This window comes from Rattus norvegicus, chromosome 13, assembly GCF_021556685.1.
Source record: "Rattus norvegicus strain SHRSP/BbbUtx chromosome 13, alternate assembly SHRSP_T2T, whole genome shotgun sequence".
Classification (NCBI taxonomy): Eukaryota; Metazoa; Chordata; class Mammalia; order Rodentia; family Muridae; genus Rattus; species Rattus norvegicus.
Window position 1 is genome coordinate 64,542,199 of NC_141546.1, and position 24,062 is coordinate 64,566,260.

Here is a 24,062-nt window from a genome sequence, read left to right on the forward strand (position 1 = left end):
AATAAATTTTGTGATAAGTGCACTGAGTCAAGGGATACCCAGATAGCAGGCTAATAAAATAGTATTTCTTCATTCGTGTAATGGGGTGGTTTCCAAAAAGTCTAGTGTTAAAATCAGTGGACTATATGAAGAATACCTTCTATCCTCTTTGTGAACATGGATGGCTTAATATGAATCCATCTCTTCTTGCCCTTGGTTACCTATTCTGATGAATTCACCAGCCTTGGGTCTCTGAGGCATGAAATCAACAGCACCATCCCACTACCCCAGCCATCCCAACACTCTTAGGCCAACAGCCTTTTAACTCATGGTTAGAGCATACATTCTTGGGATTCAGATTAAATTGTATCCCTGTAGTCCCTGTGTTTCCACCTTGCAGATAGCATATCCCAGGACTTCATAGCATCCATAATATGTATGAACCAACACACACACACACACACACACACACACACACACACACTCCTTTGGTTCTGTTTCTCTAGAGAACTCTAAGACTGGATGATTATACACATGTGTGAATGGAACATTAGGGGAATTTTCTGTATTTTCTGCTCAGCTTTTCTCTGGAACTACCACTTGTGAAAATCAAATTAGAAACTGGAGGTAAGCATGTAGAAGAATGCAGATCGATCCATGCTTATCACCCTGTACAAAGCTTAAGTCCAAGTGGATCAAGGACCTCACATCAAACCAGATACACTCAAACTAATAGAAGAAAAACTAGGGCAGCATCTTGAACACATGGGCAGTGGAGAAAATTTCCTGAACAAAACACCAATGGCTTATGCTCTAAGATCAAGAATCGACAAATGGGATCTCATAAAACTGCAAAGCTTCTGTAAGGCGAAGGACACTGTTGTTAGGACAAAACAGAGACCAACAGATTGGGAAAAGACCTATACCTGAAAAGGGCTTATATCCAAAACATGCAAAGAACTCAAGAAGTTAGACCGCAGGGAGACAAATAACCCTATTAAAAAATGGGGTTCAGAGGTAAACAAAGAATTCACAGCTGAGGAATGCTAAATGGCTGAGAAACACCTAAATGTTCAATATCTTTAGTCCTAAGGGAAATGCAAATCAACACAACCCTGAGATTCCACCTCATACCAGTCAGAATGGCTAAGATCAAAAACTCAGGTGACAGCAGATGCTAGCGAGGATGGGGAGAAAGAGGAACACTTCTCCATTGTTGGTGGGATTGCAGACTGGTACAACCATTCTGGAAATCAGTCTGGAGGTTCCTCAGAAAATTGGACATTGAACTACCTGAGGACCCAGCTATACCTCTCTTGGGCATATACCCAAAAGATGCCCCGACATATAACAAAGACACATGCTCCACTATGTTCATAGCAGCCTTATTTATAATAGCCAGAAGCTGGATGGAACCCAGATGTCCTTCAGCAGAGGAATGGATACAGAAAATGTGGTACATCTACACAATGCAATACTACTCAGCTATCAAAAACAATGACTTTATGAAATTCATAGACAAATGGATGGAACTGGAAAGTATCATCCTGAGTGAGGTAACCCAACCACAGAAAAACACATATGGTATGCACTCATTGATAAGTGGATATTAGCCCAAATGCTCCAATTACCCTAGATGCACAAAACACATGAAACTCAAGAAGGATGACCAAAATGTGAATGCTTCATTCCTTCTTTAAAAGCTGAACAAGAATACCCTTGGGAGGGAATAGGGAGGCAAAGTTTAGAACAGAGGCAGAAGGAACACCCATTCAGAGCTTGCCCCACATGTGGCCCATACATATACAGCCACCAAACTAGATAAGATGGATGAAGCAAAGAAGTGCAGGCCAACAGGAACCGGATGTAGATCTCCCCTGAGAGACACAGCCAGAATACAGCAAATACATAGGCGAATGCCAGCAGCAAACCACTGAACTGAGAACAGGACCCCTGTTGAAGGAATCAGAGAAAGGACTGAAAGAGCTTGAAGGGGCTTGAGACCCCATATGAACAACAATGTCAACCAACCGGAGCTTCCAGGGACTAAGCCACTACCCAAAGTATACTTGGACTGACCCTGGGCTCCAACTGCATAGGTAGCAATGAATAGCCTAGTAAGAACACCAGTGGAAGGGGAAGCCCTTGGTCCTGCCAAGACTGAACCCCCAGTGAAAGTGATTGTTGGGAGGAGGGTGATTAATGGGGAGAGGATGGGGAGGGGAACACCCATACAGAAGGGGAGAGGGAGAGGTTAGGGGGATGCTGGCCTGGAAACCGGGAAAGGGAATAACAATTGAAATGTAAATAAGAAATACCCAAGTTAATAAAGATGGAGGTGAAAAAAGAAATAATTACTAAGAACAAATGGAACCTCATAAAATTGAAAAGCTTCTATAAGCCAAAGGACACTGAAAATAGGACAAAATGGCAAACTACATATTGGGACAAGCTATTTACCAACCTTATTTCCGTCAGAGGACTAATATCCAATATATACAAAGAACTCAAGAAGTTAGACTCCAGAGAACCAAATAATCCTATTAATGCTTGGGTACAGACTAAATAGACAATTCTCAACTGATGAATCTTGAATAGCCAAGAAGCACCTAAAGAAATGTTCAACATCCTTAGTCATCTGGGAAATGCAAATCAAAACAACCTGAGATTTCACCTAACACCAATCAGAATGGTTAAGAAAAAAAAAAAAACTCAGGTGATAGCAGATGCTGGTGAGGATGTGGGGAAATACTAACATGCCTTCATTGCCAGTGGTTTTGCAAGCTGATACACCACCACTCTGGAAATCAGTCTGGTGGTTCCTTGGAAAATTGGAAATTTTTCTACCTGAGGACCTAGCTATGCCACTCCTAGGCATATACTCAAAAGATGCTCCAACATATAACAAGGACACATACTCAACTATGTTCAGAGCATCTTGATAATAGCCAGAATCTGGACAGGGCCCAGATGTCCCTCAACAGAGGAATGGATACAGAAAATGTGATACATTTACACAATGGAGTACTACTCAGCTGTTAAAAAAATGACTTCAAGAAATTCTTAGGCAAATGGATGGAACTAGAAATTATCATCCTGAGTGAGGTAACCCAGTCACAAAAGAACAAACATGGTATGTACTCACTGATAAGTGGACATTAGCCCAAAAGTTCAGAATACTCATGATACATCTCACAGACCATATGAATCTCAAGAAGAAGGAAGACCAAGGGGTGGATGTTTCAGTCCAACTTAGAAGGGGGAACAAAATAATCACAGGAGGTAGAGAAGAGGAAGGGGCCTGGGTGGGAGGGAGGAAGGGGAGGGATCAGGTATTGGAGGAGACAGAGGAGAAGTACAGAGGGTCGGGAAATTGAAGGGTTGAAGGGAGTTATGTAGCAGTAGGGGATGGGGAACCTGAAAAAACAGTAGAAAGTCCCAGATACCAGGGAAGCAAGAGTATCCCAGGACCCAACTGGGATGACATTAGCTGAAATAGCCAGCAAAGGGGAGATAGAACATATAGAGACCATAGCCAGTGGTTAGACATAAACCCAAGCTGAGGGATGGCGTCACCCACCCATCTCCAAAATATTAACCCAGAATTGTTCCTGTCTAAAGGAAACGCAGGGACAAAGAGTAGAGCAGGGACTGAAGGAAAGGCCATCCAGAGACTGCCTCACCTAGGGATTCATTCCATCTGCTGACACAAAACCCAAGCACTATTGCTGATGCCAAGAAGCACTTCCTGACAGGAGCTTTATATAGCTGTCTCCTGAGAGACTGTCAAAGCCTGACCAATATAGATGTGGATGCTTGCACTCAAACATCAGACTGAGCATGGGGACCCCAGTGGAGGCATTGGGGAAGGATTGAAGGAGTTGAAAGGGTTTGCAACCCCATAGGAAGAAAAACAATATCAACCAACGGGAACCCTCCCAGGAAAAGCTCCTTGGGACTAAACCACCAACCCAAGAATACACACGGAAGGACCCATGGCTCTAGCTGCATATGTAGCAGAGGATGGCATTATGTGGCATCAATGGGAAGAGAGGCCCTTGGTTCTAGAGGGCAGATGCCCTTGTATAAGGGAATGCTAGGGTGATGAGATGGGAGTAGGTGGGTGGGTAGGGGAGCACTCTCATGAAGCAAGGAAAGGGGAGAGAATGTGGGGTTTTTGGAGGGGAAACTGGGAATGGGGATAGCATTTGAAATGTAAATAAATAAAATAACCAATAAATAAGAAATAATTACTATAGCTGTTAACTCTTACCAAATATGATCAATATTCAGTTGGACCTTCCTGAACTTTTTTTTTGAACCACTTATCTCACTCCAAAAGTTGAAGAAAAAAAAGTCACATTAAGAAATATAATTGGAGAAAATACCAGAAGATTATAATAAGAATACAATAACATTTAAAATTCCCGGACTCACATCACGTGTGGAATAAAGCCCCTCGCTCTTTTTTGGACCCAAAAGTTTCTTCATGTTCTCTTTTATGTTCTCTTTCCTCTGCCGCCTGAATGTTTTCTCCTGATCACACAGTGCCATGCTGAACCGTAGGTCTGGGCATGAGCTATGGTGGAAAACAGAGAAGTCAATGAGCCAGAGTTCCCAGGAGCCTTGTTCTATAGAATCCACCCTCCTCAGTTCCCCAAAGGTGCATTAATTCATGCCAACTGCTTCCCTCAAGCCATTTCCTGAAAGCACCTTAAACAAGAATGCAACATGATGGTTATCTTAAACCAGTGTGCATCCTATGGCAAGGAATGACCTAAATGAACTCAAAATAGAGAGAAAAAGACTAATGATATGCATTCAGATGTGAACAAATTAAAAGCGTTTCCCCCCAAAAAACAGTGGTATATAGGTAAAATGAAAGAGTCCCCAGTACACTGCCTAGTGGTTTAGGTGAGATGCTCTCCTAAATTTTGGGCACTTGAATATCTGCTCCCCATTTGGTGTCTTTTTGGAGAAAATTAAGAGGTATGGCGATGCTTTAAAAAGCATGTCACTGGGGACAGGGTTTACATTTTCCTGTCACTCCCAGTGTGCCCTTGACATTTTGTTTAGAGACGGGGATATGAACTCTTAACTGCTGCTCACATCTCCTGTACCTGCTACCTCTGCTCCCCCATCAGGAACTCTAACCCTCTGGAACCTTCAGTCCTAAAGTCTTTCTTTTATAAGTTGCCTTGGCCATGGGGTTTTATAACAGCAATAGAAAAGTGGCCAGAGCACATTGTGTATTAGCAGAGTGAAGACATCAGAAGTGATTTGATGCAGAATGATGTTTGTGTATATGTATGGGGTCTTTGGTTCAGTACTTTACAATATTACATGGTCAGGAGTTCTTCCCTTGTCCCTGCACCCCTGGCACACTAATATCATAATACTCACTAACAGAAGAATGTGCTTGACTCCCAGGGAACATTTTTTTTCAGAAACACTGTCTTTACAGATTCTCTTGTCTAATGGAGGACTCCCTCAAAAAGAAAAGAACTTCAAAAAACAGAACTCCAGATACCCACAAATGTAGGGATAGCTATAAGACATTGAAAACCCTTTGTTTATAATCCTTCTTTTGAGTCCTAGTAGCAATAATTTTTTAGCTACCTATGCCCTGCTGAAAAACCACATCAAGCATAATGCATCAGAAGAAATTATTACATGTGTAATATGGGACATAGGCTATAAAAACTGTAATTATATCCATGGGAACAAACACGTTACTAGAAGGAGAGCCCTTGAAAACAAGCTCTTATGCTGACAACTCTTACCCAGCTTCCAAACTGTAGGGAAAGTAAGAAAAAAAATGCACAACTCTGCTCTTTGGACTTTTTAAATGAGTAGATAACTGAAGGAGACTGTAATGACACTGTTATTCATTCAAAACATTAGGAATTATTTCGCACATCAAGTATTTTCTTTAGTAACAAAACTACTATTATTCTTCATCCAATTAAATAAATAAACTTACCAAACTTCAAGAGACATTTCCAGAATCATTTCTGTGACCTATAAAAGGAACATATTAACTAGATGAGGTAATAAAACAGATGTAATTGATATAAAACTGTTAAAAATAAAATTTGAGTGACAGATTCAACAAAGAAAAAAGAAAAGTGAAAGTTCCATGCTGAGATCTCTACATAGATACGTCTGTCCATTTTTGGTAATTACATACCTCTACACAATAAATTATGTTAACAAGTATCAGAGTTCCCTCTGCCTGATTAGTAGCATGGCTGTTATAGTGGTAGTCAACTGCTTTCTGACTGGATTTGAGACGTGATCCACAGAAGGGAAGCCATGCCTCATTCTATAAACCTGTTCAAAAGTCCCTGGAGGCTGGGGAGGTCACAGGCCCTGGGGTGAAATCTATTATTGTTGTTTTACTAAATGGACATGGTGTCCAACTGCCTTCTATTTATTTCAATTCATGGATTAGTGCTCTCCAGCTTTGGTCAGAAAAGCTTCCATTTGCAGTGGGCAGTGGTTAATGCAGAGACCAACAACTGGTCAAAATCCCAAAAATAACCGTGTTGATCATTCAGCTCAAGATCAAACATCTCTATTACCCATTGCAAGGCTCAGGAAACGTCAATGAAAGGGGGTTGGAAAAAATGTAAGAGGCAGAGGATAGGTAGGTGTGCTATGAAACACTGTCTTCTGTACATGTCATGGCCACTGCAGGTATGAACGTACAGAGGCTACAACCATAGCAACCATAACAAGACCTGCACAAGGTGGGACCTCTCAATACTCCATCACAGGCAGGAGAGCGACTCATGATGCTCCACCGCTCATTATTAGCAGGTAATGATTAGAAAATCATTTTCTTCAGTAGCCACTGGTAAGTTACCCATGCTTCAGTGAATAAACTCTTAACCACGCTCATGCAAGCAACTCCTATTGAACTCAGTGCATCATAAAAACAAACAAAAAGACAAAAAGTGAAAACAGGAAGATGAGGGGGAGGAGGAGGAGGAGGAGGAGGAAGTGGTGCTATTCAGAAGGAGTGGAAAGGGATGAGAGTGGGAACGGGGAAAATATTTAAAATGCATTATAAATGTATATATGTACATAAATGAAATTGTCAAAAATGGAAATTTCATTTAAAAAGAAAAAATGGTTTTGCTTTGTTGCTTTGTTGTTTTGTTCCTATATTGAAGTAAAGTATTCAGCTCCATAAAACGTGAAAAATGGCTGGAGAGTTGGCCCTGGGGTTACAGGAATAGATAGCCAGCTCTGCCTCTCGCCAGCAGCATCGCTTGAGAGAGCAGGCCTTGCTTCCTGCCTAGGCAACACAGTGGAGCTTGCCATGATGGTGAAGGCATGGGTGAGCCAGCCACAGAGGGAGACATGGCCCAGCCCCTGAAACCTGCAGCATTTGTGAGAGTGGGCACCATGCCTCAACTGCACAACACCGTGGAACTGACTTTCATTACATAGGTGCAAGTACGCCAACCCCTAGGTAATGACAGTGGGAGAGCTGTCTCTGCCCCAGCCAGCAGGTCAGCAGCAGCATTGGCTGGGCTAACCAGGGCAGTGCTGCAGAGTTTGACCTGGAGGTGCAGATGTGGGACAGCTGGAGTGCTGACCAGCCCACCTAAGACTCAGGCCCAGATCCAGGTCTTTGACTTGGCCCATCCCAAAATCTGCATCATCTGTAAATGGTTGCAGTGTATGAAAAGTCTGATCCAGATGGTTGGATGCTGCAGGATCTCCATAACAAAGGGAGGATAACCATGAAGAGTCCTGATGAGGATCTGACAGAAGCCAGAGGCCTCAAACCAGACCAATGACTCACAACAATGAGCATTTGCAAGGGAAGCTGTGTGGACACAGGGGTTTACTGTGGAACACACTGTGACACACTACAGCTTCCATTGCGAGTTGTTTTTTATGCTTTGTTTTATTTTTCTGTTCTTTTATTTTCTTTTGACAGGAAGGTTGCAAGGGAGAAGGATGGATACAAAGGGACAGGAAGACAAATGGGACTGCGGTGCATGATGTGAAACTCACAAAGGATTGGTAAAAATATCACACACACACACACACACACACACACACACACACACACACACTCCTGTTGAGTGTACTGTCTGTGAGTTGCATAAGGACATAGATTCAATATCCACCATGGTCAAGAAACTAACAAAAGCCTTGGAGGAACTTATGCCTGTGTATAACAAGCAATGAGTCTGGAAATGGGATACTCATGCCTACTGTGTACCCAGTAGACTCCAAGAAACATCTACCAATGCAATGTGGGGAATCCAGGTTTTATTTTCTCAGGCTGACTTGAGAGACAACCAAGTGGAATCAGATTAATCAGACACATTTTGTTTAACTTAAAGGGAGTGCCTAATAACCACAGATCCAAAATTTACAAATAGATGTCTTGGCAGAGAGTACATCTCTGATGTATTGAAAGACTTCTGACATCAGTACTGATTCATCAGTGCTGAATAACGTCCCTTATAATTGTCACAAGAACATTGGGAAAATGTCCTGAAAGTCATATAATTTTAAAATCATGTTAATTACTTTTATTGTACCAGTTACCATAAGAATATAGGTTGGAAAGACTGCTCAATGGCTACTATGGAATAGAGCTACAATATACATTTTGAAACACTCAGGCCACGAGTTTAGAATCATCAAACAACGCTACAGAACATCAGATTTGTTAACTTCTGGGTTTGTGGTGTAGGAAGAAGTCAAAATAGCAGGAGCTTAAGATAAGTTCCTAGATGATTCTTAGAATGAACTTTATAAATAAAAGGTTATGATAGGTAATCAGTTCCAAACAAATATTTGTTGATGCTCATGTGTGTGAAGTACATCAGACAATCTTATTCTTTTGAGGAATATACAATCACTAATAGAGATAAAATCATGGGATGGTCTGACCCACAGAACAATCCTTTTGCCTAATTTTACAAATCTTAATTCATGAAAGATATAAATATTAATTTTATAGCTGACAACAAACCCAAAAATTCTAGATAAAAATGAATTATATATGAATTGTAGTTCAATATCAGTCAAAACTGATAGACTTTAAAATAATAACCATTTATCAACAGGAGTACTACCTAGACCACATCCCAGGATACTATGCCTAATACTACATTTTAAAATTTCAACTTAAATCTTTCCAAATGGGGGACTTGGAAGAGGTTTTATACTTTATAATTTTATCCAGAATATTTATTAAGATAAATCAGGCATAGGCAACACAAATTCTGTTTTGTAGTTGTTGCTGGTATTGGAAATTTGTCCGTTGGTTGAGACAAGGTCTCACTCTATAATGTGGCTGGCCTAGAACTCATAATTCCTCTTTAGCCCCAGTGCTCAGGAATTACAGCCTTGCCCCATCCTACTTGGCGTTATATTCTGTTTTAAAAAAAAAACATGAAAGTTGCCATTAATATAAGACTAGACTCTGTGTATTTCTCTCCAAAGGGCCAAATCTCCATGTATAAATGGATAGAAAATAAACTCTAGTGTGCTATTGCAATGCGTACCTCGTGAGACTGTTAATAAAAAGCTAAATTTCCAATTGGCAGTTCCTGAAGCATCTTCATCATTAAAATACTCAATGCTTGAAGGTATCTAGTGCCTCACTGTTCCATTGATTTAAAACAAACAAAACTAAAATTTGGTATGACATGTTTTGGGCCACATTTGTGTTCCTGGGAGAATACCCTTTCTATCTGTGTTCCTTTTAAGATATTCTGATCCTAGATAGAAGACAAGGCTCTTGAGGTAAAGGCAGCATAAAAGCAGGCACAGGATGTTTCTGTCATCTGGAACATTTCAGGATGTGTTGCTACGGCTCTCGTCATGGGTCAGCCCCTAACTTCCTTGTGTTGCCCAAGCAGATCACAGAGGATGAGAAGGAAGTTTCAGCTGCCTACCCCTTCCTTAATCCACTATGTTCAGACTTGCTGTGAAATCTGATATTCATGATCTCTACATCTTCTACCTGGAATATGTCATTCAGCTAAAACAGCAACAAAAATATGCACTTCCTGTGAGGCATTAGACAATGACTGAAGTTTCTTCCCACACACTACATTAGAAGGAAGGGGACCAAATACCTCAAGCTTCTCCGCACCATCAACCCCTTCCGAACAAATCAGAACTCCAACTCCTCTCAGAGTCAGAGATGTAAAAAGAAGGCAGCACCAAATATTCATTCTTGTGGAAACTAAAACCCTCTTCTTTGCCTTCCATGGTGGAGAAGAATTTTGATATCTCCCATGGAACGTGTTCAGTCAGAGAAAGCAAAGGAGTAGAGAAACTATTGTATAAAAGAGCATTCCGGACTTTAACATAATTTCTAATGTGCCTAAGTCATTTGTTCTCTTGAATATGTTGAAAGAATGAAACTAAAAACAGCAAATACAGTGCTGGTAACAGATATTTTTAAGCAATCACACTGAAAAGATCCACACAGTCAAACAAAATTTTCTTATTGGTAGACAGTTCTTCAAATATTTTATAACACACTATGTCCATACTTCAATGTTTGTTTCCCGTCAATGAATCGTTTTGAATTCTGATCTCTGCTCTGTTCATCCTCACTTCTTCTAGACAGAAACAAGGTGAATAAAGGCAACATCGGTAATTGTGTACATCCATCAAAGGAACGACAATGACACTTTAAGTGTCTTTCTGTTTGCCTGACCCGTGCAAGATAATAAAATGAAAATTTGAAAGTTAAGAGTCACTTTTACAAGGAGTCATATTTCCACACCATGCCGTAACTCCACCCTGTGAAGAACAAAATACGAACTTGACAAGAAAGGGCACTCTGAACAGCAAGTGGGGACTACAACTCTGCCAGTGCAAACGGAGTCGCAGGCACTACAGGGGGAAACAGCATTTTTCATATACAAAACTTGACTAACATAAAATTAGCATTTTCTACCAATAATCTTCTATTATTCAAGGACTCAGAACAACTGCCATCCAGAGTACACCCTAGGTAATCTTTAAAGATTTGAAAGGTGAAGAAACTACACTCTTTTTCCAGTGACTTTTTCCTCCTTGCTTTCTATGACCTTACATTTCCTCAACTCAACCTTTGAACAAATGTAGCCGTCAGTGGGAATTATGAAGAGCTGGATAATAAGTAGCCTTCGCACAATAACCTAGGTTCCTTAGAACACTGTCAACAAGCCACTTTTGTCTCTGTGGTCTCTCAAGCTTTTGTCTATAAAACTTTATTATTTTCATTAGCACTTCGCAAGTTTTCAACCTTTCACATAATCAAAACTATTCCAACAACTGTAGCCAAGTACTATACTATGGCTTGTAGCTGCCTATGTTGGACTTCCTTCATAGAACTTACTGCCTGATGCAGGAGCAGCAAGAATAAAGGGATATTCTAAAATACCCTGTCATTTAAAAGTTATCAGTTGTGAAGATATGAGATGATTCATTTCACCACAGTGTCTATTGCTAGTGGTCTAAAATAAAAATGTATTATTTCTTGAAACCAAGAATTGTTTGACCTTTATTTGGACTATCTCATGCATGGTTGACTGTCTGATGTCCTTGACATCTCTTTTAGGGTTACAAGTGTTGTGATGAAACACCGTGATCAAAAGCAACGTGGGGAGGAAAGGATTTATTTCAGCGAATACTTCCAGGTAGCAGTGCATCACAGAAGGAAGGGGAGGCAGGAACTCAAGCAGGACAGGAACCTGGACTCAAACAGGGCAGGAACCTGGACTCAAACAGGGCAGGAACCTGGACTCAAACAGGACAGGAACCTGGACTCAAACAGGGCAGGAACCTGGACTCAAACAGGGCAGGAACCTGGACTCAAACAGGGCAGGAACCTGGACTCAAACAGGGCAGGAACCTGGACTCAAACAGGGCAGGAACCTGGACTCAAACAGGGCAGGAACCTGGACTCAAACAGGGCAGGAACCTGGACTCAAACAGGGCAGGAACCTGGATGTGGAAGCTGACACAGAGGCCATGGAAAAGTGCTGCTTACTGGCTTGCTGAGATGGCTTGCTCAGCCAAGTTTCTTATAGCACCCAGGACCACCAGTCCAGGGATGGCACTGCCTGCAATGTGCCATGCTCTCTGTCACCAATCACTAACTAAGAAGATGCCCTTCAGGTTTGTCTAGAGCCTAATTTTATGGAAGCCTTTTCCTAACTGTAGTCCTCTCCTTTCAGATGACTTTAACTTGTGTCAAGTTGACGTAAAACTCTGCAGCACACCATCTTATCCAGTGATTCCCCAACTTTTCACAAAGTGATGCCACCACTGATGTAAAATCACATGCTGAGAAACCTATTATGACAAAGGAACCATAAGTCAAATGCATCAAATGCACCTAACCTCCCAGCTCACATTGGATTAGCAAAATAGTGTCCTGCAAAGTGTTGGATTTGTTTTTAATGGTATAGTGGGACGGGGATAATAGCAGTGTACTCCCACAGGTGGCCAAACAAAACAGAAAAATTTAAAATCTGTGGCTACAGCTCAGTGGCAAAATCCTTGACTAACATGCTAAGTCCAGGTTTCTATCTCCAGTGTTCATTAAAAAAAATAAAATAAAAAGAAAGAAAGAAAAGAACTCACAACTTTTAAAGTATGACTTTTTAGTAAATGGATCACTTCTCTACATGCTGTAAAGCCAGAACCATGCTGACCACCATGACCTGGGGCCTCGGTAGTATCTTGATTTTCCTCCAAATTTGACCTTATCTCCTGAACTTATCTAACGTGTTCTCTGACTTCACAAGAAACATAGTTCCTCAATGAAATCACCCTGACGCAAACTTAACATCATGAACTCACATTCACAGTTCCCACCGTTTCAAAGTTTTGCAGTTATCCCTTCCACAGAATTTAAGTCAGAATCATGACTAAGCAACAATGAAAGCAATCAGCCAAAATTAGACAACTGCCACAGAGGCATGAAACACGGCTATTTTTAAGCAATAATGCTAACTTCCAAATAAAGACAGAAAATTAAAACATGGTGTAAACCTGAGGCTACAGTATTGGCCAAAACAAACTTACTTTATCCAGAAAAATGGTGAAGTATCATTTCCATGGTTTGTTTGAAGTGGGCTAGTTTATACACATCCAAATAACTTCTGAAGGATCTAGACCAGTGGTCATGACCTTTTTGGGGGTTGAACTTCACAGGGGTCATGTAAGATCATCAGAAAACACAGATATTTACATTATGATTCAGTATAGATGGTTATAACTGAATATATGGTCATTGGGAACTGAACTCAGGAGCTTTGGAAGAACAGTCAGCCCTTTTAATCTCTGAGCCATAATCTCTCCAGCCCCAAATTATAATTCATAACAGTAGCAAAATTACCATTATGAAGTATCAATGAAATAATTTTCTGGTTGGGGTCACCACAACATGAGAATCTGAAAGGTCTCAGCATTGTGAAGGTTGAGAACCATTGATCTAGATCTTTTGAAATGAAATTGTCTATTATAACCTAAGAACTGTGTTTGATCAATTCAAGAATGACTGACTAGAGTAGTCTGATTCATTTTCAAACAAATGGCTACTGAATTCAACTCTGTGTTTAAACAATGAGTGTCTTCACGTCGATAAGACAAGTTTACTATCCAGCTAAATCAGTTTCATGAAGTGCGTGATTCATGTTTGGTTGAATCTTATCAGTAACAATTATAATGAGAATATCTAACATTTATCTGGTGATTGCTGGACCGTGTATCATATTAATATGTTCCCGGTATTAACCTGCTTAACCATAACCACAATCCTAAGATGTGAGTACTAGATGTAACTCTGCTTCCTAGATGAGGGTATGAGGCAAAAACTACGAGTCTACCATCACTCAAGCTAATCAGTAACGAGCCACAAACTCCAACAAGCAGAAGCCCTCTGGCTCTGAGGCTGTCCTGCTGCTCTCAGCTGACCCCTTAGCTACTACTCTCAGGAGAAAGCTATGCTGCTCTCTAAGCTCTGACTACAACAATACAACCTAATCTTGACTTGAGAAATGCCAGTTGCACCAAACACTGGAGACCCAGCTCTGAAACTGATAAAGTAGAGACTCTAAGGAAGAACCGCAAATGGCAATTCTGGCAATTCCTATTTTCCAACTCAGCAGCCCTCACCTACTAAGAAATTGCTTGACTCAACTCTTACACATTAGAGCTGATGACAGAAGCTTTTCTTACATCTATCACCTTCAATTCCCATTCTAGTTACTTTCCACTGTACTCTTAGGGCAGCCACCTTTCTGACATGCATCTCAACACCGGGTATCTCTACCTTGCTAATCCTTTCTTAGGAAAATGCCTAACCTTGGTTGCTCTCAGCTTCCTGTTACATGGGCACAAACGCGCTGTGAGTCACTACTCGTACTGTCAGATGTTGTGTCGATTCTTACATCTCCCATCCAAGTGCTGCTGTGTCCTGAGGCCTTGTACCTCTTCTTCCTTCATGCATCAACTCTCTCTTTATTATCCTTATTTAGAAACATTTTCTTAAACTTGCTGTTCCAATCCAAGATGATGGCTTTCCTCAGGCATTTCCTTGGGTAATTCTGATGAGAATCATCCTCTACCCCTTTAGTGAGGCACTGTGGCCACACCTTTGTTTCAAAGATAAGCTTAGCCTTTGATGCCCATGCTTTCTACAATGGCTGTAACCCACCATCTTCATTCCCTTTGGGACCAGGTCTCTTTCTCTCAATTCTTCTTTATCTATACAGTTTATCTATACAGGAGTCATTCCCTTCTCACCGGTACTTTGCCAGGCAATCTGGTCTCCTAGATTGCATTGGTCAGCTTTCTGTCATTACAACCAGAGAAGTTATGTATGCTATTAAAAAAACAAAAAAGAAAGAAACCAACCAACCATCACCACCACCACCACCACCATCACCACCACCACCGACAACAACAACAAAGCAGCCCCATGGGTTTACATTGCTTAGATAGTTTAAAGGGCTGAAAGTCCAAATCAGGTTGCCCCAGGAAAACCACACGACAGATGGTAGGTCAACAACTTGAACTCCCAGAGATTATGTCAAAGGCAGAGAACCAGAACATGTGGGGATACCAGTTGTGTTCTTTTAAGAATGGTCGGCATCAATCCCTTCAAAAGGTAACAGCCACGATGACATAGCTCCTACTAAGCCCCATATCTTAAAGGCTCCAATCCACCACCTATCAACACTGCCACATATTCCCAGCCCTGGAATTCCAGAAAGATACATGGAAACCATAGGAGGGGGTCTTTCTACCTGGGATATCTTCTGCCCTCAGCTTCTAAGATTCCTTTCTCAGCCACATTTTCTAGGATGACACCTGCTACCTCCTCTCCATACACATGTGTAAATCCCTTTATTCTTCTTCCGTGGTTTGTGCAGCATTTGTTCCTACTACTAACAAGAGCATCTCTCCGTGCTTTAATTTGCTTTTCACTTGGTTTACTACGGAGAATATTAGCTACAGAAAGACAAGGACACTTACTTGTTTGCTCAAGTATGAAATCAGTGGCCGAGAAGTAATTGCACATTCCTGGAGGCTCAGTGGTTATGCGTGAGTAGAAGGGGGATGGGTGACAAACACACCCAGCAGTAAAAGGTTAATAACGGAACGTGACAGTGCTTGTGAAATGAATGAATTAATAAGTGAGTGGCTTATTCCTTTAGCTCTCTGCATATATTTCCTGTACTAGGTACATGGCTCTTAAAATGATCCTATGTAATTCCTGATTGGCACTTAACACTGAAGTATTTAGCAGTAAAGCACACTGCCATCTGCCATCTGCTATCTGCTTAGAAATGTATCAAAGGGAGTTGGATGAAGAAACATGAAGCAGGGACATGTAACAGGAGAACATGATGGTAGTTATGTGCATGCTTGCTGTGGAGACATTTGAACTTTTCTTGTTTGAAAAACATCATAATAAAATTTGGTGTTGGGAGGGGGTGGCAATCAGACTGCCTGACAGAGGCCTTCTTCCCGGGCTGTATGAACTATAAACTTTAGGTGTGTCACCCAGGTGTTAGGCTCAGCAGCAGGTGAGCTGACCCACTGAGGCAGCTCTACAGAGCCTTTTGTTTTTCTCTTTTGAAGACAGGATTTGAGTAGGTAGGCCAAACTGGCCTGAGACTCATTATCTTCCTGCCTCAGCCGCCCACCTCGTGCTCTGCTCGTGCTCTTAACAAGCAAGTGCCACCACACCCAGCACTGTTATGTTGCTTTGTGGAATCTTCTTCCTGGTGTTTATCAAGAGCTGCTGCTGAGTGATTATGCCCTTGCTCACCCTCGCCCTCTTACCATCCTTACGAGAATGTGAGTCTCTACAACTAGGAATCTGCCCATCATGTCATCTGTTCCTTGTTCATCACGAAGCAAGTCATAGGGAGCAAACAGGCTCCTCCCATATCACTTGGCACTGTACCCGTGACTACCTACTTTTCACACAGACCACTCAGTTCTTGGGCACAGATCACTCTGACTCTCTAATACTTAGTAAGCTTCAGGCACGCAGTAAGCCCTCACGTTCGCCTCATAGCCGAGCGTGTCATTCCACTGGCAAAGTCAGAATTTTGAAATTATTTAATATGCAAATGAAAATCTTACCCTTGGTGGTTTCATTTTTAATGTCTGTGAAGTGGGAAGACTTTCAAGTGCTTTTGGGGATGTAGTCAAAGGAACGAAGCAAGAGAGGAGCTTGGAAAGAATGCTCTCTAAACCCTCCCTTTAAGGATGAAAGTGAGACCCAGAGAAAACAAATGACAAGTCAAATATCTGGAAGGAGGACAATGTCAATACACACAAGATTACAGACTCTCAATCCTGTTTCTCTCTCCAAATGGCCAGAGCTGTCCCTGGGAGTCAGCCTACATCCAATTGGAGGTTCCTGTTGATCACCAGCTGTGTCCGCGCCATGGACTCCACTCTGGTTGCGTCAATATTAGCTTTCCCATGCCAAAAGTTTGAGAGAGCTTTGACTAGTAATGTCTTGGCTTGTGACTTTTGCGCTTTTTCACCAAAGCCAAGTGCTCTCCTTATTATATCATGTGGCCGTTACCATCGTGAAGGTTTACTTAAGTCTCTGTTCTCCCAGCATTCTCAAGCGACTCATTCTCTCTTACCAGTCTGTGAGTGTTGCAGACAGAAAGCCACCCACCTAGGGTAGATCCTATCTCAGGAAATGGAGAGGAAGGCATGGCTCCCGTGGGGTTCTCCCACATGATCCAAGAAAGAACTTGGTCCCAGACCTTTCACTCAACCAGCCAATTCCCTTTCTCCCAGTGACCACATAAGCTCATCGACTGGAAGGATGGACATTCAATACAAACTGCAAAGGACTCTAGAGAGAAAAGTAATGAAGCCAAGTTCTTTGGCCTAAGGATCTTTCCAGATACACTAAGGGAAGTAATTATGTAACCTACTTTCAATTCAGGAATGTAGAAAGTCTCTTCAGAGCCCCAGGTTTATATAACTTACCCATAGGAAATGACAGAAGGGGAGGAAATACAGTTTTTTTCTCCATAATATCTTCCTACATAATCTGTTCTTGGATCAGAGATTGAGGTATAAAAGAACTGTTTTCGGAAAGGCTAATCCAAGCTTAAAATGCTCTCAATGGATCTTTATTGAAATCCCAGGCAGGGCCTTCAGGTGTTTCTGATCATCTCTATCCTCTTTGCCCCTGTACTCACACCATGGACCTGGCAAACCTTTAACTCACTTGGTCTCACCTTGATTTCTTCCTTCAAGACTGCGCTTTTGCAGTTTCTGATTTCTAGAAGCTCAAAACTATATCTCTGCCTCCTGAAATGCTACCCTTTCCTCAAGTCATCACAGCACCAAAAGCAAATACATTCATAAATAGTGCTTAATACGTACCAGCCACTGTTCTAGGCAGTATATAGCATGCTTACTATTTATGTTTTAATTTTCATTGCATACTTAATACAGAATGCACTATACAATATTAATAATTAAACTACCAAAATTATATATAGCTTATAATTTAATGCCAAAAAGTATAACAAGTGAGGATTAAATTTATACATGATAATCATTATACTGTATTTTAATGTGTATAGTTATCACAATAATCCCTTATAAAATATTATCTCTATTTTATAGATTAATAAGATGAGTCACAAAGGAACAACTAAATATCCATGATGCAATTATGATAAAGAATTCAAAGGCCTAATGGGGTAGCTTTAAATGTCAGGGTACTAACCACTATGCTCACTGCTCAAACTGTTCAAATCACCTGGTGCCGCCTCTCACAGGACAAACTTCCTTTATTATGCTCTTTAATTAAACTATATAATACCTTAATGATATTTATCTTGATGAACGGTGATTTCTTTTTATTATACGTTTACACACACAAAGAGAGAAAGACACACACACACACACACACACAGATACACGTACACCTCCTTCTACTTCATATTACCAGTCAAATATCATCTCTTTTTTTTTTTTTTCGGAGCTGGGGACCGAACCCAGGGCCTTGCACTTGCTAGGCAAGTGCTCTACCACTGAGCAAAATCCCCAACCCCCAAATATCATCTCTAACTTAAAGGAAGATAATCGAGGGGAGAACTCCCTCCATATTATTCCTCATATGATTTGTACAAACACAATAGCTGGTTCATTGTAGTTTTTCCATAAATGTTTATAACATGCGTGAATGAGAAGAAGTTAAAAGGAATCCACAGGAAATTAAGGCATGCATCTCTTGGTACTGCATAGAACACTTGCTCTCCAGAGTAGGGAAAGGATCCATAGAAATGCACAGATGTGAATTCTCCAAGTCTCTGGTGGTCAGATCACGTGGACTACTCAAGGAACCTTGTGATTGCAAGTTATCTTTGAAGTAAGGGCATATCTACAGTGTGCATGTAAGTCATGGACAGACTCTCAGTATTTTACTTTTTAGTCTATCTGGTTTTATTTACCAGTGGAAATTGCTAAGTTGGGTAGTGTGTGTAAGTTACGGATAGAAAATTCTACAGATTGTTGTCACGGGAGATCAAATGGGAAGAGGTTATCTGAGCAATAGGATAGGCAGCATGGGGGAACTGAGAGTTATGGGAGAGGTTTGTGTGAGTAGAGCAACCTGAAGTCATGCTAAGGATGAGTGAAAACAGTGTTTTCGTGGGCTTGATATCATGGGTTAACTAGCCCAACAATTGATTACATGTCTCACCTAAATCCTCTAATTAATTTCTCATACATTGAGATACAGTTAGTTTGTTCTGCACAAATAATTTATCCAAGGTTTCTTTTTCATTCATAAATAACTTCTGAAAGTACAAAGATAATAATCATTACCCAACATTATTCCTTCTGACCTCTCACCGATTTGGGATTAATTATTTGAGACAGAATTTTCTTAGCGATGCTTAATTCATATACAGCAATGTGTTTCTAATAAATGGGTTTATAATATTAATAGTAAATACATTTTCCAACGAAGTAGCACACAATATTGAAATAGTTTGCATGTTGCAACATGTTACTATCCCAAATGCTAACGGACCCTCCAGTGGAGTCCAAAATTGATGCTTAATTTCACTGGTATTATTTGGAACAACAAAATATCAATGCCTCCTAGTATTTCTCACTTTATTTAAGGTGTATATAAGATTATTTAGTACAGTTGTCTATGGAGATTACTAGATGGTAGAGTGTTTGCCTAGCCTGTGTAAAGTCCCGTGTCTATGCCATAGCACCACAAAGAATAACTAGAGAGGACCAGGCTAAGACAGGCACCAGAAGAGCAAACAAAAGGAAAGATAAAGTCTAAAAGGAAATATAAGTTTCAGAAAATTATGCCTAACTTTCTAAAGTAAATCGATGCCCGTGGAACATGAAGTGGGACATGACGCTGCTGCTACTCACTTGGTTGAAAATAAAAGGGACTTCTTTCTTCTCTCCCACCTTCATAGAAGATACAGGAAATGTAGCTGTGCCTAGGGTTTCATCCATGACGTAATTGGCATCCATCAATGTGATCTACAAAGCAAAGCAGAAGAGAAGTGGGTTCCAGGAATCTTTAGAAGCACTATCTAAGATGTCTCTCCTGGAGGACAAGAGGGATGGTACAGCAGTTAAAGGCACTAAGTCTTCCAAAAGGATCTGGGTTCAATTCCCCACCCCTTCACGGCATGCCATGTTGTTTGTCCTTCCAGTTCTAGGGAATCTAATGTCCTTGTCTCACTTCCACGGGCATTGCCTGCACATAATGTACAGACATACATAGAGTCTAAACGTTCGACACATAAAATTAAAAAATATTTTCTAAAGAATCTGTTTATCATCTAAATTCTAGGCCAGATGTGGTAACATGAAACCTTTAATACCAGCATCAAGGGACGAGGCAGGCAGATATTTAGAGTTTGAGGCCAGTCTTGTCTACAAAGCAGGTTCCACGTCAGTCAGGTCTATAGAGTAAGAACCTGTCTCAAAATTTAATTTAAAATTATCTATAAAATATTTCATAGTCCTTTAAGGTTCTTGTGTTTTTATTTTGTTTTGTTTGAATGTTGGTCCATTCTAGACAAGTGAGCTATACAGATCCCTAGAGGTCTCAATAATTAACACACAGAAATACTGTCTTTTTCCCTCTCAATACTACATTTCTAGTCAAACCAATGAATTTTACATACTCCTGACTGACAAATATTTATAAAAATGGAATATGATTACCTCTCCATTGTGAAATATATAAAAGAAATGCAGGAAACCAATACAAACACTTTTTAAAAATCCATGTAATTAGACAATTAAGAGCAATTGACAGTGTTTGTATTCTGTTGGGTTTTTTTTTTTTAAAGAATTCTCATCTTTAAAATAGAAACTACATATTCTCCAAAGTGCACACAGATCCTGAAATTCCACCTGACTGCTCACATAACTCCTCACACATTATCGAGAGACTCGACAAGCATGGTACCCAGCTCACAGGCAACCACAGTAATTTGAGGGAAAATAAGCCAGTGAGGAAGAGACTTGCTGTCTCTCTCTGGCGGAACAAGCATGGTCCACATCCCCAAGATGATTCATTTACCTCCAAAACATTTTCCTGATTAGGATCCAAAATGAACTCAAAGGTCTCATTCCACACAGGGTTTATATCATTATTGAAGTGTCTTGTTCGCTTCCTGCTGTCAGGGGTTGTAGAGATGAAAAGTTCCACATAAGGATCAGGAGTGTCCACTAGGGAAACCAATGGAAGAGAAGGGGACAAAAATGTAATTCACTGTCCCTACCTTTTTGCTAACATAAGATGCTAATTTACTTCCAGTAAGTCTGCAGTATTATAAATAAAAATGTAACAACACACAACAGAACATCACCAGGTGATATCTTTTTTACATAATCTGCCATTCCCTTCCATTACAGATGAATGAGAAGGAATCATTTATAAAGCAATCGACTCGGAAATTCATCCATCTGGAGGGCCAGCATCTTGCTGGATCAAGCTATCCCACAATGAAAGGAATGATGTTTATCTAACTATAGAATGACCCTCACTATAGGTATGTAATGGTAACAAGATCACAAATCCAAGATCCTCATATTGGTTGACTTTGGACAAATTGTCTGGCTTATTTTGCTTACCAAACACCATAGTAAAGGGCACTATGAGAAGAATGGTGCTGCTGACAGAAACTCCATCTTCTCCAAAGTGCCTGGCATCCTGAAATAAGGCTGGGCAGCTCTAAAATGCAGCATTCATATTAGCTGTCTTTACTGTGGTAGTGTTTACTCAAACTAAAGTGATATGTCTTAAAAAAAGAAAGCCCTTTTTATGTCACATAAATGTCCACTTTGAGTCATGCCTATGTATCCTCCCTTAACTACAAAGAAAGAGATGGATGTGAAGGAGCTATTTTACCTTATTGCTACTATGTTTGTAATTAATTAAATTACCCAAATAGTATAAATGGTGATTGTTCCCTCTTCTGTGAGTCCTCTGACTCCTCTGATAATCTTATAACACTGTTTGTACTTTTATTGTATGTATGAAATGAGACATCGGTCTTTCTCTATGAGACCATAAATACCTTGAGGTCAAGGATCACAATATATTCCCTTTGTGCTTTCAGAATCTGTCAAATAAAACCTGACACAATAAAATATAAGGTCTGCATTTTTCTTTAACACAACCTTTCCCATGTGGCCACCAATAACTATAAGTGACAGTTCTTAATAAACTTTTTCAATACACCTTGATTTCATTTAAATCTCACATCACAATACAATAAGTACTATATTTTAGTACCTATGAGGAAATCAACAGAAACTGACATGTGTCAGGCAATCTATCCTCCGACCTACAGCTAAGCTTCAGAGAAAGATCTTGAGCATGGGTCATCTAACTACATCAGCTGCAGCCTTAATGACATCTTGTCCCTATGAGAAAAGGGAGAGATCATAAAACACAGATTTCCATGAGAAGAAGAGCTGGACCAAGAGTGAAAGCCAAGGAGATAAGGGGATACAAATATCTTTTGAGCCAACACCAAGCAACGGGCATCACTCAGGACAACTAAGTCAAGAACTGGAAGACTGGAATCAAGGGGGAGCCCTAGCAGAGAAAAGAAAAGAACAAGCTGAGCTATCCTGCTACCAACACTATAATTGATCCCTACCATATACAACAGCCCAAGTTTAAGAAGGAAAGGGTTCCGTGTCCTGCAACTGAATCTCAGGAGCTTCACCTAAGGCCCTGTGTTTTACTTGGAATGGGGATCACTGACATTGCCTACAACACATCTAAAAATGAGCTGGTCTGCACCATGACGAATAACCACACTGTGCACACTGATAGCACACCCTAGAGACAGTGGGAGGCATCCCACTGCTCATCCTGCTTAAACTGCAAGGAGAGGGCCAACCTGACTCCTGAGGAGGAAAGATGTTTTTAAAAAGTGATCAAAGAAAAACTTAAAAATGAGATAAATTATGAAAAGAAAGGGTGGTAGAGGTGGCAGGTTTATAGAAGAGCAGATCCACTGAGACCACACACCAACATTGGACCAGTGTGGTGAATAGATGGCTGTGTGATGGAAGGCAAGGAGCAAGACGTTTGAGGAAGATCCAGGGAGCAAAAGCCAGCAAGGCCTAAGTTAGGACCTAGAGCTTGTATAATAAAGGCCAGTATTATTTTACAGTTACAAATAAATCAGTTTACCCATATAAATCTTGTTTACCATAATCATAATCATTCCATGAAATAACATTATCAATGTTCTTCAGTTATTCTTTGAAATACTGATCACAGTTTGTTTTATTAGTTATTATTTTTGTTCTAACTGTATAAATGAAATGACCCTTAAAATTGTTTTATGTTTAAATCTCTACTTCTGAGTTCATGTGACATTGGGCAAGGACAGCAGTTCTCAGAGCAAGTGTGCCGGAAGTTTTATAAAAATCATCTCAGTCTCTAAGCCAACAATGAGCAGGCAGGGTGTACATTATTAATGCACCTATGTACTGTCCAGCTGACATGGCCAACATAGGACAGTTTCTGATGATGCAGGTGAAATCCCACTCTGGAGAACAGATGGCCCTTGCCTTTTCTAAAACAGCACAAATGTTTCCTTGAGCCGGCAAGAAGAGCTATGGAACAGCGAGGCAGCCATGAAGCAAGATAAGAGAAAGACACTGGGGTGGTTCTGCCCCCTCAACTCACTCCTTTTCCTCTACACAATTCTCCAGAGCATTAGATACCAAACCAGAAGCAAATCAACATACTTAGAACAGGTATGGCGTCCAGAGATTGTAAAGAGAAGCAGGCTTTCCTCTGTGGAGTAGAAGTAAAGACATGACTTCAGTGAGAATATGATGCAACAAATGAAATGCAGGATGAAACATGGCTATTATCACCCCATTGGGCCAGTCCTTTTTCACAGGGCCATTTGTGTGTTCGTGTTTCCAATATATTTCCCAGACTATGGGAACAGGGAAGTAAAGTATACCCACTCTGGAATATAAAAGCTATAAAGGAAGGGGGAGCATGTGGATGATAAACATTCATTCATTCA

At 40.6% G+C, this 24,062-nt stretch overlaps 1 protein-coding gene across 1 annotated transcript in view; it reads right to left on the bottom strand.

Annotated features, from left to right (window-relative positions):
- Pla2g4a (phospholipase A2 group 4A) overlaps window positions 1-24,062 on the bottom strand; it is a 143,988-nt gene that overhangs the window by 59,390 nt on the left and 60,536 nt on the right. The window contains 4 exon segments of the mRNA NM_133551.2: window positions 4,417-4,558; window positions 5,963-6,000; window positions 19,912-20,025; window positions 21,080-21,228. Coding sequence (NP_598235.2) covers window positions 4,417-4,558; window positions 5,963-6,000; window positions 19,912-20,025; window positions 21,080-21,228 — 443 coding nt within the window.